The sequence below is a fragment of the Salmo salar genome, chromosome 22 (genome assembly GCF_965601325.2).
Source record: "Salmo salar chromosome 22, fSalSal1, whole genome shotgun sequence".
NCBI classification, from domain to species: domain Eukaryota; kingdom Metazoa; phylum Chordata; class Actinopteri; order Salmoniformes; family Salmonidae; genus Salmo; species Salmo salar.
Genome location: NC_138312.1, coordinates 16,056,911 through 16,069,077, shown reverse-complemented (window position 1 = coordinate 16,069,077; position 12,167 = coordinate 16,056,911). Strand labels below are relative to the sequence as shown.

The 12,167-nt window shown below is 42.3% G+C and overlaps 1 protein-coding gene across 1 annotated transcript in view; it reads right to left on the bottom strand.

The window, feature by feature from the left end:
* Positions 1 to 11,918, bottom strand: part of shq1 (SHQ1, H/ACA ribonucleoprotein assembly factor) — a 39,143-nt gene extending 27,225 nt beyond the window's left edge. Inside the window, exons 1-7 of the mRNA NM_001140187.1 lie at positions 11,864 to 11,918; positions 7,631 to 7,819; positions 7,322 to 7,386; positions 5,562 to 5,684; positions 4,373 to 4,536; positions 4,097 to 4,209; positions 3,869 to 3,966 (exon numbers count right to left, since the gene is read on the bottom strand). Coding sequence (NP_001133659.1) covers positions 3,869 to 3,966; positions 4,097 to 4,209; positions 4,373 to 4,536; positions 5,562 to 5,684; positions 7,322 to 7,386; positions 7,631 to 7,773 — 706 coding nt within the window. The 5' untranslated portion in view covers positions 7,774 to 7,819; positions 11,864 to 11,918. The remainder of the gene's footprint in view (positions 1 to 3,868; positions 3,967 to 4,096; positions 4,210 to 4,372; positions 4,537 to 5,561; positions 5,685 to 7,321; positions 7,387 to 7,630; positions 7,820 to 11,863) is intronic.
* Positions 11,919 to 12,167: the final 249 nt, after the last annotated feature.

Here is a 12,167-nt window from a genome sequence, read left to right as displayed (position 1 = left end):
CTCCATCTTTGTAAATAGGGAGCCAATTTGTTTTCCAGGACTGATCAAAACTTGTTTTCTCATGGCTCCCCTTTGTCCCTCTGCAGCAGACATGCACTATATATGAAAAGGACACCCCTTCAAATTAGTGGATTCAGCTATTTCAGCAACATGTATACAATTGAGCACACAGCCATGCAGTCTCCATAAACAAACATTGGCAGTAGAATGCCCTTACGTGGCACCCTCATAGCATGCCACCTTTCCAACAAGTCAGTTCCTCAAGCCAAGTGCTGAAGCGCGTAAAAATCATCTGTCCTCAGTTAAAACACTCACTACCATGGTTGAGCAGTTGCACACAAGCCTCAGATCACCATGCGCGATGCCAAGCGCCGGCTGGAGTGGTGGAAAGCACGCCGCCATTGGAGTCCGGAGCAGTGATGAATCACGCTTCACCATCTGGCAAGCCGACGGACGAATCTGGGTTTGGCGGATGCCAGGAGAACGCTACCTGCCCTAAGGCATACAGTAGTGCCAACTGTAAAGTTTGGTGGTGGAGGAATAATCGGCTGTGGCTGTTTTTCCATGGTTCGGGGTTGGACCATTAGTTCCAGTGAAGAGAAATATTAACGCTACAGCATACAATGACATTCTAGACGATTCTGTGCTTCCAACTTTGCGGCAACAGTTTGGGGAAGACCCTGTCCTTTTTCAGCATGACAATGCCCCTGTGCAAAGAGAGGTCCATACAGAAATGGTTTGTCGAGATCGGTGTGGAAGAACTTGACTGGCCTGCACAGAGCCTTGACCTCAATCCCGTCCAACACCTTTGGGATGAATTGGAACGTCGACTGACAGCCAGGCCTAATCGCCCAAAATCAGTGCCCGACCTCACTAATGCTCGTGGCTGAATGGAAGCAAGTCCCTGCAACAATATTCCAAAATCTTGTACGGCCCAGTACATCACTGGGGCCAAGCTTCCTGCCATCCAGGACCTCTATACCAGGCAGTGTCAGAGGAAGGCCCTCAAAATTGTCAAAGACTCCAGCCACCATCGTCATAGACTGTTCTCTCTGCTACCGCACGGCAAGCGGTACCGGAGCGCCAAGTCTAGGTCCAAAAGGCTTCTCTACAGCTTCTACCCCCAAAGCCATAAGACTCCTGAACAGCTAATCAAATGACAACCGAGACTATTTGCATTGGGGATCAGGGAAAAGTGATAGGGCTGCTGGCAAACAGGTTCCTTTGTTTCTTTATTAGAACAGCAGTCCAGCACTTATCAAGATGTTCCAAAAAGTGTATACACGCGCTGTCATTCAGTGACATCTAGCGAGGGCATCAGTTGCTGTAACTCCTGTTTTTGTCCACATGTAATGGATCTAAAAATACATTTTAAAACAGGATGAACATAGGATTACTGCTGAACATTAAACTGTCAATAACAAGCTAACTAGGCCTGCATATTGCAGCCGCAGCGCTCCATTCATCCAAGAGACATCTGGATGAGATTAGAAGATCTAAATGGGACAATCTGAAAGGCACTCGCTGATCTCAGCTTTGATCCTAGCCAATCGAGTGTGTGGGGGGGGGGCAGGGTCAGATGACTGGAGATTCATTTGTCACTTAGTTCCTCCAGTCTTCTGAGCCCATAGTATGGCCCTACCCCAGGTACAGATGGCACCAGTGACATGGAGCAAATATACCTCTGCTAATCGTGCACGAGGCTGGAAATTACCTTCAACTCTACTTCACTCAGGGGCTTCTGACGTATGACCTTGGTAGTACAGAACAATGCGTGTGGGGCAACGTAAATACAGCTTACGTTGATTGCCTTCGATTCAAACATCAACACTCAATATTAAAGCGTAATTGTTTAAGATTGACAAATTCTGACGTGAAAGAACCTGCGAGTCAATGCAATGAATATAGTGATGAATCACAGACTGCCGCTGGCATGTCAAACCAGCCATAAGAAGAGCTGCAGGTAGAGACAGGGCTGTCATGTTGGATTAACACCGCCCACTCAGTTCATGTGGACCCAGTGGAAAGCTGTGGCCTGTCAGTGCTCTGGCCTCGACCCGGGGAACAGAGAGGGGGCACAAAGGTCCAGTGTGAGGTTTCTACTTAATTACCACTAGTGTCTACACCCATCTGTCAGCTGACATATACTGTACATCTCTGTCTTACTGGAGGCAAGGGAGGGGGGAAATAAACAGAAAGAGGCCAAAATTTGGAAGCATAAGAATTTAGCTTCCCCACATTATATACAGTACCAGTCAAAAGTTGACACACCTAATCATTCAAAGTTTCTTAATTTCTACTATTTTCTATACCATTTTCTACATTGCACAAAACTATTAAATAACACATATGGAATCATGTAATAACAAAAATATTAAATCAAAATATGTAATATTTTAGATTCTTCAAAGTAGCGACCGCTTGCCTTGATGACAGCTTTGCACACTATCTTAGCATTCTCTCAACCAGCTTCATGAGGAATGCTTTTCCAACAGTCTTGAAGGAGTTCCCACATATGCTGAGCACTTGTTGGCTGCTTTTCTTCACTCTGCGGTCCAACTCATCCCAAACCATCTCAATTGGGTTGAGGTCAGGTGATTGTGGAGGCCAGGTCATCTGATGCAGCACTCCATCCATCCATGACCAATACTCTTCCGACAGGCAGGGGAAGGGTAACGTGCATCCAGCTGTCAGTTAGGTCATTAGTTTAAATTTGGCACCTTCATCTGCGCCGGGGCTCCGGCCGAGTGCTCAGAATACAGAATGAGAAAAGGGAGTCCACAGAATTGCAGGAAAACTTAATGCTGGATTCCTCCTGCCTACGGCTAATGGGCCGTGTATGAGTGCTATGTAGTATTGACTGATGGCTGTTCGGCAGTGTGCGATCTTTCCTGTACTAGGCAGAGACGGGGATCCTGGCACTGTCAACCCAGCATATCCTCCTGTGATAATGTTTCATCTAAATCCTTTCCTGAGCGTACAGTACGACATCCTGTACTAACATAAGCTGTGGCTAAGAGCCATGTGTTCGTTGAGGCGGTGGGAGCAGAGGAATTAGCAGGCTGTTAAGAGAGCTGGATGGCACAATTGAATTGTTCCATAAGCCCTTATCGCTCTCATCTGAGAGAGAAGAGAGGAAAACAAACCTGTAGGGCCCAGCCAGCCGTGGATCACACCTTTTAAATGACTCATTGATTTCTTATGTCATGGATTGATAAGAGATAAATAAGAGAAATAGGATTTGTGGGAGAGTGAGGTAATCTGGATGGGGGGGTGGCTAGGAGAAAAGGGCAATTGGGTTAAATTCTGCATTTTAAGGAAAGCCCTAAGAGATGATAACTGAAATGATGATCTAGACAGAATATGTTCTATAAACAAAGGCAACCAAATGAAGCAATACCACAGGGATGCATTTCCAAATGACCATCACAGAACTAACACTGTAGGCTTAATGTCAAACTCAATCCAGTGAAATGTTAAACTCCACGCCACAAACTCACAACTGACAGCACTCAACAAAACAATTCAACAATATTGGACATATATACACGTTAAAACAGTAATTATTTATACATTAACACAAGTGGGTTTTTCTGGGGGTCACTTGTTTGACACCAAAGTTAAGTTCATTTTTCGTTGTCAGTATTTATACACCACCTGCTGGTGGAAATCTCTTACTGCTCTTTGTGTGATCTGAGCTTAAACTACAGGTTATCATTACTCTGTAGTACAATGCTACTACATGAAATACAGCATCATTTAACAGATATAAGAGCAACTTAGGGTCAAATTTTAGTACATGATTTGAAGATGAACAATCCCTTCATGTGTGGTAGTGATGGGATAGATAGGGAGGACTCCAGCTCACCTGCCTCTCCCTGCCGGATGGAGTCTGGGCACAGATCAGACCACCAAGGGCGGAACTTCAGCAGACCCTGGATCTGCTCGTCTTCAAACAGGTCAGCACTACAGACACAAACAGCTCAGTGTCATAACAATGAAAGAACACGATGCAATAAATCTGTGAGATCATCTGTGCATTTGTTAATGTTGAACAACGATTTAATTAGGGGGTACTATTCTCTGGATAACTCACAGGTAATGGTCAGTGCAGAATATGGACGTCTCAGCGTCCAGTCGTTTCCTTCTCCTCTCTGACGCTGTGGTTCCATCTGGGTTTCGGATGTCGATGACATCACTCAGCTCCTCCTGATTGGACAATACTCCATTAGATCTTCACATGCTGTACTTGATGTTATTTTCCTGGTCAGGTCACATGGTCAGGAAGAACTCCTGGCCCTACTTATGTGAACGATACCAATCGCATTATAAAACTCTGTGCAGTACTGCCAAAGCCAATGAACGACCTTACCTGCAGTCGAGTGAACACTCCGGACCTCTGACTCCCAAAGCCATACTTCTGCAGTTCATTCAGCTGCTCCTCTGAGGTGTCCACGTACACCTCCTGCTCAACCTGCCAGTCAAACTCCTCTTCGTCATCCTCTTCCTCACCGTCCATAATACCACTGCACGCTTCTGTAATGTAAAGACAGCATCAATGTCTTAATGAGAAAGAAAACCATTTCAGTCAAATTGTATTACAACATCACCGATGACAAAATCCAGTGTTTTTTTTTTCTGTTCTTAGTCCTTACTCCTTACTGGTTTCGTTGGGAGATATAGATTTGAGCTTAACATGAACATCAATATGTCTTCCAGCAATATACTAGACTCTGGAGCAGTGGAAACGCCTTCTCTGGAGTGATGAATCAAGCTTCGCCATCTGGCAGTCCGACGGACTAATCTGGATTTGGCAGATGCCAGGAGTACGCTACCTGCCTCAACACATAGTGCCAACTAAAGTTTGGTGGTGGAGGAATAATGTTCTGTGGCTGTTTTTTTTAATGGTTCGGGGTTGGACCCTTAGTTCCAGTGAAGGGAATTATTAACGCTACAGCATACAATGACATTCTAGATGATTCTTTGCTTCCAGATTTGTGCCAACAGTTTGGAAAACGCCCTTTCCTGTTTAAGCTTGACAATGTCCCTGTGCACAAAGCGAGGTCTATACAGAAATGGTTTGTCGAGAACGGTGTGGAAGAACTTGACTGGCCTGCGTTGAGCCCTGACCTCAACCCTGGCGATTACATTTGGGATGAATTGGAAAGCTGACTGCGAGCCAGGCCTAATCACCCATCATCAGTGCCCGACCTCACAAATGCTCGTGGATAAATGGAAGCAAGTCCCCGCAGCAATGTTCCAACATCTAGCATTTCCAGAAGACTGGAGGCTGTTATAGCGGCAAAGGGGGGACCAACTCCATATTATCATTTTGGAATGAGATGTTAGATAAGCAGATGTCCACACACACACACACATATACTTTCCTACTAGCACTGACTTTGCTGACATCTACTTTGAGAGAAAATGTACTTGCTACGACTGTGATATGTGGTTGTCTCACCTAGGCATCTTAAGATGAATGCACTAATTGCAAGTCGCTTTGGATAAGAGCGTCTGCTAAATGACTACAATGTAAATGTTATGACACTTCAACATACCCATGTCTTCCACCAGAGGCTTGGCTGAGCGGGAGCCTTTGGGAGCCAGGAGACTAGTCAGCATCTGGAGCCCTTCAAAGTGCTCTCCTGCTGTCTCTTTGGGGACACGCAGGGTAAAAAGACCTGGGACACAGAGAGAACATCAGGGAGCAGGTGAAACAATTGGCAGCACTGCGGCAGAGATCTGCGGTTTAAGAAATGCAACAACTGAATGTGTAGAGAGGTAGACAATGTGGATGCGAATCGGATAGCATTGTCTGCCTTTAAACAGTCCTGGAGAATTTTTCATCAAGTAGACATGGCTCTTCACATGTAGTACAATGAATGGTCACGATAAATGCATGACTGTCTCTGCAGACACATATTCAGTCAAAAGCAGAGGTTTACTTCTCTCAAAACAGCAATTGAAAGAGAAAGACTACAAAATCTATAAAATATATGACCATTCCACCTCTAGCCAAGGAGATCATTTCCTAGACTTAATCCCTTTTAAAGACCTCATAAAACTTCCAACACTTTGTTGGAGTATTTAACTTAAAAACACTTTATGCTAGTTGGCTAATTGCCTTGGCTATGGGCCCCTTAAGAGGAGGCTGCCTAGGAGAGTCCAAAGGCAGTAGGGCTGGCTGATATCGCCAAAAACTGGTATATGGATTTTTACAATACCGTCAATAATGATATGTTGACACAGTGCTGGATAAACATACAAATGTCTCCAAATGGTACTACTTGAATGTGTATAAAACAAATCAGAACGGAGAAAGCCCATAAAATGTATTTGTTGCCATTCAAGGGTCATGCACTACTAATAAAACATATTTCTAACTTGTATTATTCAGAAGCATTAAATAGCGTCAAATACCGCCATACATGAGACAAATATGGTGATATGATATTTTGGCTATATTGCCCAGCCCAAAAAAAGATGCATCGTAATGATTTCTAATTGAGAGTATTAACCGGGACTCCCATTAGAGAAGCTATATTAGCAGCAGTTAGTGGCTTATTCAGACACAGTATGTCAAACAGGGCGTCGCTGATCCAAGGGCCAATGATGTGTCAGTGTGCATAAAGCGAACGCTTCACCAACCCAACATAATCACGAGGGATAATTGGAAATTAAATTCATTAAAAGAATGATCCGAGTATTCCACTCCTAACTGAAAATAAATTGCTTTGAACCAAAGTAGCCTCATGAGAATGAGTTGGTAAATAGAATAAATACATGAATAAAACAAAAAGGCCAAGAGTCACTATAAATGAGCAGAAATAAAAGTAGGGCTGCAGGAGGCATTCATTACATCACAGACGGGTCAAATGGCCCTCCATATCTAATAGCATAACCAGTAATTAAGTCTGTGTGGGCGTCTCTGTAGTGAGTGCTAAAGAGGCACCAGGGATCAATCCCACTGACTCGGCTATCAGCCCCATCACTCAGGGTCCTGCTACTCTCTGGCTAGCTGTAGTACTAACCACACACTGTGGAGTCTGGTGAGAGGATCCTCCTAACAACCAGTAATGCTGATTTGATTACTGGGAGGTCAAGAGGACACACGCACTGACAAAGATAGGGTCACATTGCGTTTCAATGAACGGGTCAATAATGCATTAGGGGGTCTGTTTTCATCAGAATATGAAAGACTGCATTATCTTTCAACCACATGCATCCATTCCAAAATGCAAAGAGCCCACAGCAAAATGACTAATGAATGATTCCTTATCAATAAAAACATGAACAAACTCTAAAAACCAAACATTACCTTTATCAATGTCGAAAGTGGCCTTTTCCCTCCCATCCTCCACTATCTTTCCAGGTAAGGTCAGTCTTGATAAGAGATACAAGTGTTAGAACTAAACAAGAAGGTAGCCTATCAGCCTGTTGACACAATTACAGCATATCATGGTGCAACTGTGTGCATTTAATTACTACACACACACACACACACACACACACACACACACACACATATATACACATACATACATACATACATACATGCATACAAAATGAAATTTTCAACAGAAAAAACGAATGAAGTGACTTCAATAATGGCAGCACAAAAATTCACCTGAGGAAGTAAGGCTTGGCATAGAATTTGAAATCATCTCCATCGATGTAGAGATCGAACTCTGATGTTCTCGTGTAGGGCACACGGATGGTCAGGATTAGGAAAGCTGGGTCCTGGCTCAACTCAAACGCTGGAGTTAACATGATGAACAGAACACCGCAGGTGAAGATCTACAGGGGTCTGTGAGAGCTAGGGAAGTAGGGAGTTTGATTAGCCCACAAGATATTATACACATTTTATAATGCTTAGCAGTAGCACTGCTTGACATCAAACTGATCTTCTCCTGAGCCCAATTATTTCTTCTTTAATCCTGGAATTGGGAAATCACTGTGTTGATACTTTTGTACCAGCAGCCACTAACAGATCTGATCATGCAACTAATCAACTACCATGAACCTGATTAAATCAGGGATGCGTTCAGTATGACAGAACAGTGTTCAACGTTGAATTCAACAGAAACTGTACTGTACTGAACGACCAGTTGAAAAACGATTTTGGCGGCTCAGAGCGTCATTATTACTAGAGGTCGACCGATTAAATTAGGGCCGATTTCAAGTTTTCATAACATTTGGTAATCGGCATTTTTGGACACCGATTGTGGCCGATTACATTGCACTCCACGAGGAACCTGCGTGGCAGACTGACTACCTGTTACGCGAGTGCAGCAAGAAGCCATGGTAAGTTGCTAGCTAGCATTAAACTTATCTTATAAAAAACCAATCAAACTACACATGGTTGATGATATTACTAGTTTATCTAGCTTGTCCTGCGTTGCATATAATCAATGCAGTGCCTGTTAATTTCTCATCGAATCACAGCCTACTTCCTCAAACAGGTGATGATTTAACTAGCGCATTCACGAAAAAAGCACTGTCGTTGCACCAATGTGTACCTAACCAGAAACATCAATGCCTTTCTTTAAAATCAATACACAAGTATACATGTTTAAACCTGCATATTTAGTTAATATTGCCTGCTAACATGAATTTCTTATAACTAGGGAAATTGTGTCACTTCTCTTGCGTTCCGTGCAAGCATTCAGGGTATATGCAGCCGTTTGGGCCGCCTGGCTCGTTGCGAACTGTGTGAAGACCAATTATTCCTAACAAAGACCGTAATTAATTTGCCAGAATTGTATATAATTATGACATAACATTGAAGGTTGTACAATGTAACAGCAATATTTAGACTTGGGGATGCCACCCGTTAGATAAACTACGGAACGGTTCCGTATTTCACTGAAAGAATAAACGTTTTGTTTTCGAAATGATAGTTTCCGGATTTGACAATATTAATGACCTAAGGCTCGTATTTCTGTGTGTTATGTTATAATTAAGTCTATGATTTGATAGAGCAGTCTGACTGAGCAGTGGTAGGCAGCAGCAGGCTCGTAAGCATTCATTCAAACAGCACTTTCGTGCGTTTTGCCAGCAGCTCTTCAAGCATTGCGCTGTTTATGACTTCAAGCCTATCAACTCCCAAGACTAGGCTGGTGTAACCGATGTGAAATGGCTAGCTAGTTAGCCGGGTGCGCGCTAATAGCGTTTCAATCGGTGACGTCACTCGCTCTGAGACCTTGAAGTAGTTGTTCCCCTTGCTCTGCAAGGGCCGCGGCTTTTGGGTAACGATGCTTCGAGGGTGGCTGTTGTCGATGTGTTCCTGGTTCGAGCCCAGGTAGGGGCGAGGAGAGGGATGGAAGCTATACTGTTACACTGGGAATACTAAAATGCCTAAGAACATCCAATAGTCAAAGGTATATGAAATACAAATGGTATAGAGAAATAGTCCTATAATAACTACAACCTAAAACTTCTTACCTGGGAATATTGAAGACTCATGTTAAAAGGAACCACTAGCTTTCATGTGTTCTCATGTTCTGAGCAAGGAACTTAAACGTTAGCTTTTTCACATGGCACATATTGCACTTTTACTTTCTTCTCCAACACTTTGTTTTTGCATTATTTAAACCAAATTGAAGATGTTTCATTATTTATTTGAGGCTAAATTGATTTTATTGATGTATTATATTAAGTTAAAATAAAAGTGTTCATTCAGTATTGTTGTAATTGTCATTATTACAAATAAATAAATAAATAAATAAATAAATAAATACCAAAAAACGTACGATTAATCGGTATTGGATTTTTTAGGTCCGCCAATAGTCGGTATCAACGTTGAAAAATCATTATCGGTCGACCTCTAATTATTACCGTATGGTGTGTTGCACGGGTTTGGTCACACCCATATTGATCAGGACCACACATCGCAACACCCACAAAACGGGAGTATGTACCTCAAAGACTGTTGAAGAACAGTGTGCACCGTTTTGAGGAAACGTGTCGTTCAGTGCAAACAGTCACACAACGTAGCAAATGTTGAGGCGAACTGAACGCACCCCAGGTGTGTCTGTGTGAAGTGCCTGAGAACTATTGTCATGTAACTGACAGACATTTCCCTCCATTTCTCCCCACATGAACTCTGTTTCTACAAAGTTTGTTGCTAATATGTTTGCTGACCTAACTACGCTATCGCTAGTCCCATCCAACATTGTGATTCACTACATGTAAAAGAAACACACCGGAGTCTTGTTATCATTATAATTTTTTTGTTTTTTTTTGTTTGAATGCTGCATTCATAACATCTGGTAAATACCAGAATACGACAGGGAAAAATCCACTGGTAATTACTGGTGTGAAGCTCGTCTACCGTCACTAAGTTATCATCACTGAGCTATGAGTTCTCCCACATGCGGAACTCTGATGTCACATACTAAGGAAATTACCTCGATAACAGCATTTTCTGCAGTTAAAAACATTAATTTTTTTACCTATTAATTTGGTTTATGAACCCTGCTATTTGTTTACCAGCATGAAAGCTCTACTTTTAGATGGTTGACGCAGCTTGTTTGGCATTAGCCAATCAGCGTTCTCAACAAATTCAAAGCATGTGAATGTACACAACTCAAGAGTTTCCCCACATGTTATGAACGCATCATAATGCCAATCTGTCTGCACTCACCACTGCTCCATAAAGTTCACGGCTTTAGCCACAGGTGCGCCTAGAAGTATTAGATTTCTGCATTTTAGGCGGCGTTTACATTGTTTATTGGAAACATTTAGGTTAATGTAAATTACCTCTTACATGTGAAATGTGCATTAATGCTAATTAATAATTGACTTAGTGGTTTATGCCAGGTTAGGCCGGGCAGGTAATTTTAGGATGCCCATGGTCCTCATTCTAGGTCCAGGAGAAAAAGCTTATTGTCAAAGTAACAGAGTTTATAGCTCTGAGAGTTTATTCTACTGACAAATAATATCAAAAAGATTGTTTGTCATGTGCTCCGAATACAACAGGTGTAGACCTTATAGTGAAATGCTTACTTACAAGCCCTAACCAACAGTGCCATTTAAAAAATAAATAAAAATAGGTATTAGGTAAACAATAAGTAAAGAAATACACATTTGTAAAAAGTAAAATGACAGTGAAAATAACAGCAGCGAGGCTATATACAGGTGGTGCTGGTACAGAGTCAATGTGCCGGTTAGTCGGCTAATTGAGGTAATACGTAGGTATAGTTATTGCACCTGTGCATAGATGATAAACAGAGAGAAGTAGCAGCGTAAAAGAGGGGACACTCTGGTTACACAGGCAGACCAATTTGGACCTGATCTACTGACATGTCTCAACTGCTTCTCCAGAACCTCCTAAATAAGCTGCAGGGTCCTCTTTAACAGTCAGTACTGGGCTGGAACAAAAACCTGCGCTCCATGCCCTGAGTCCACAAGACCACGTTTGAAAAGTGGCAAACAACTCCACCTTGTGGTTGGTTTTGTACTTAAAGCGTACTGTGTTGTTTACCCTCCACGTGCCGCTGACACACTGTCAGTAGCCTAACGCGTTACAAAGATCACGTTGAACTGTTTACAGTAACACCCACTTAAACGTTTCGAACACATTTATAATGAATGGTCAAATACGACTTTGAATAGTATATAGGTAAGTGTGTTTAAGACTGAGTAGCTTAGCTAGTTAGCTAGCTAGCTACGTTTATTCAATATACTGTTATAAATGAGCTAACTTAGCTAGCTAACGGCAGGCCAATTTAATGTCTGGCCAGATAAGATGTTAGACTGTAGCTTTCTACAGTACTGAAAACATAACGATGTAGGCTGTTAACACGCATTAATAATTTACAGTCAGTGAACTCAAATATTTAAAAGAACACCAAATTACCTTATGAACTCGTCTCATTAGAAATCATCATGGCAAACTCGTGTAATGTGAACAGCTCCACGCACTTTAGCGTGGCATCGTCATCAGCGTCTCGTCAGCAACACTAAAAATGTACTTCCGGGTCAAGGAATTTCGAAAACGTTCTAAATTAAAGTTCCCCACGTAATTGTAGAAACGTTTCAATAACCTGTATTTATTCGTGATATATGAAAGGTATAATTGTCTAAACATTAACAATTATTAATATTTGTTCATATTCCATTGACGACCACAATGTGAATCAAATATTGGCTTATAGAGCAAA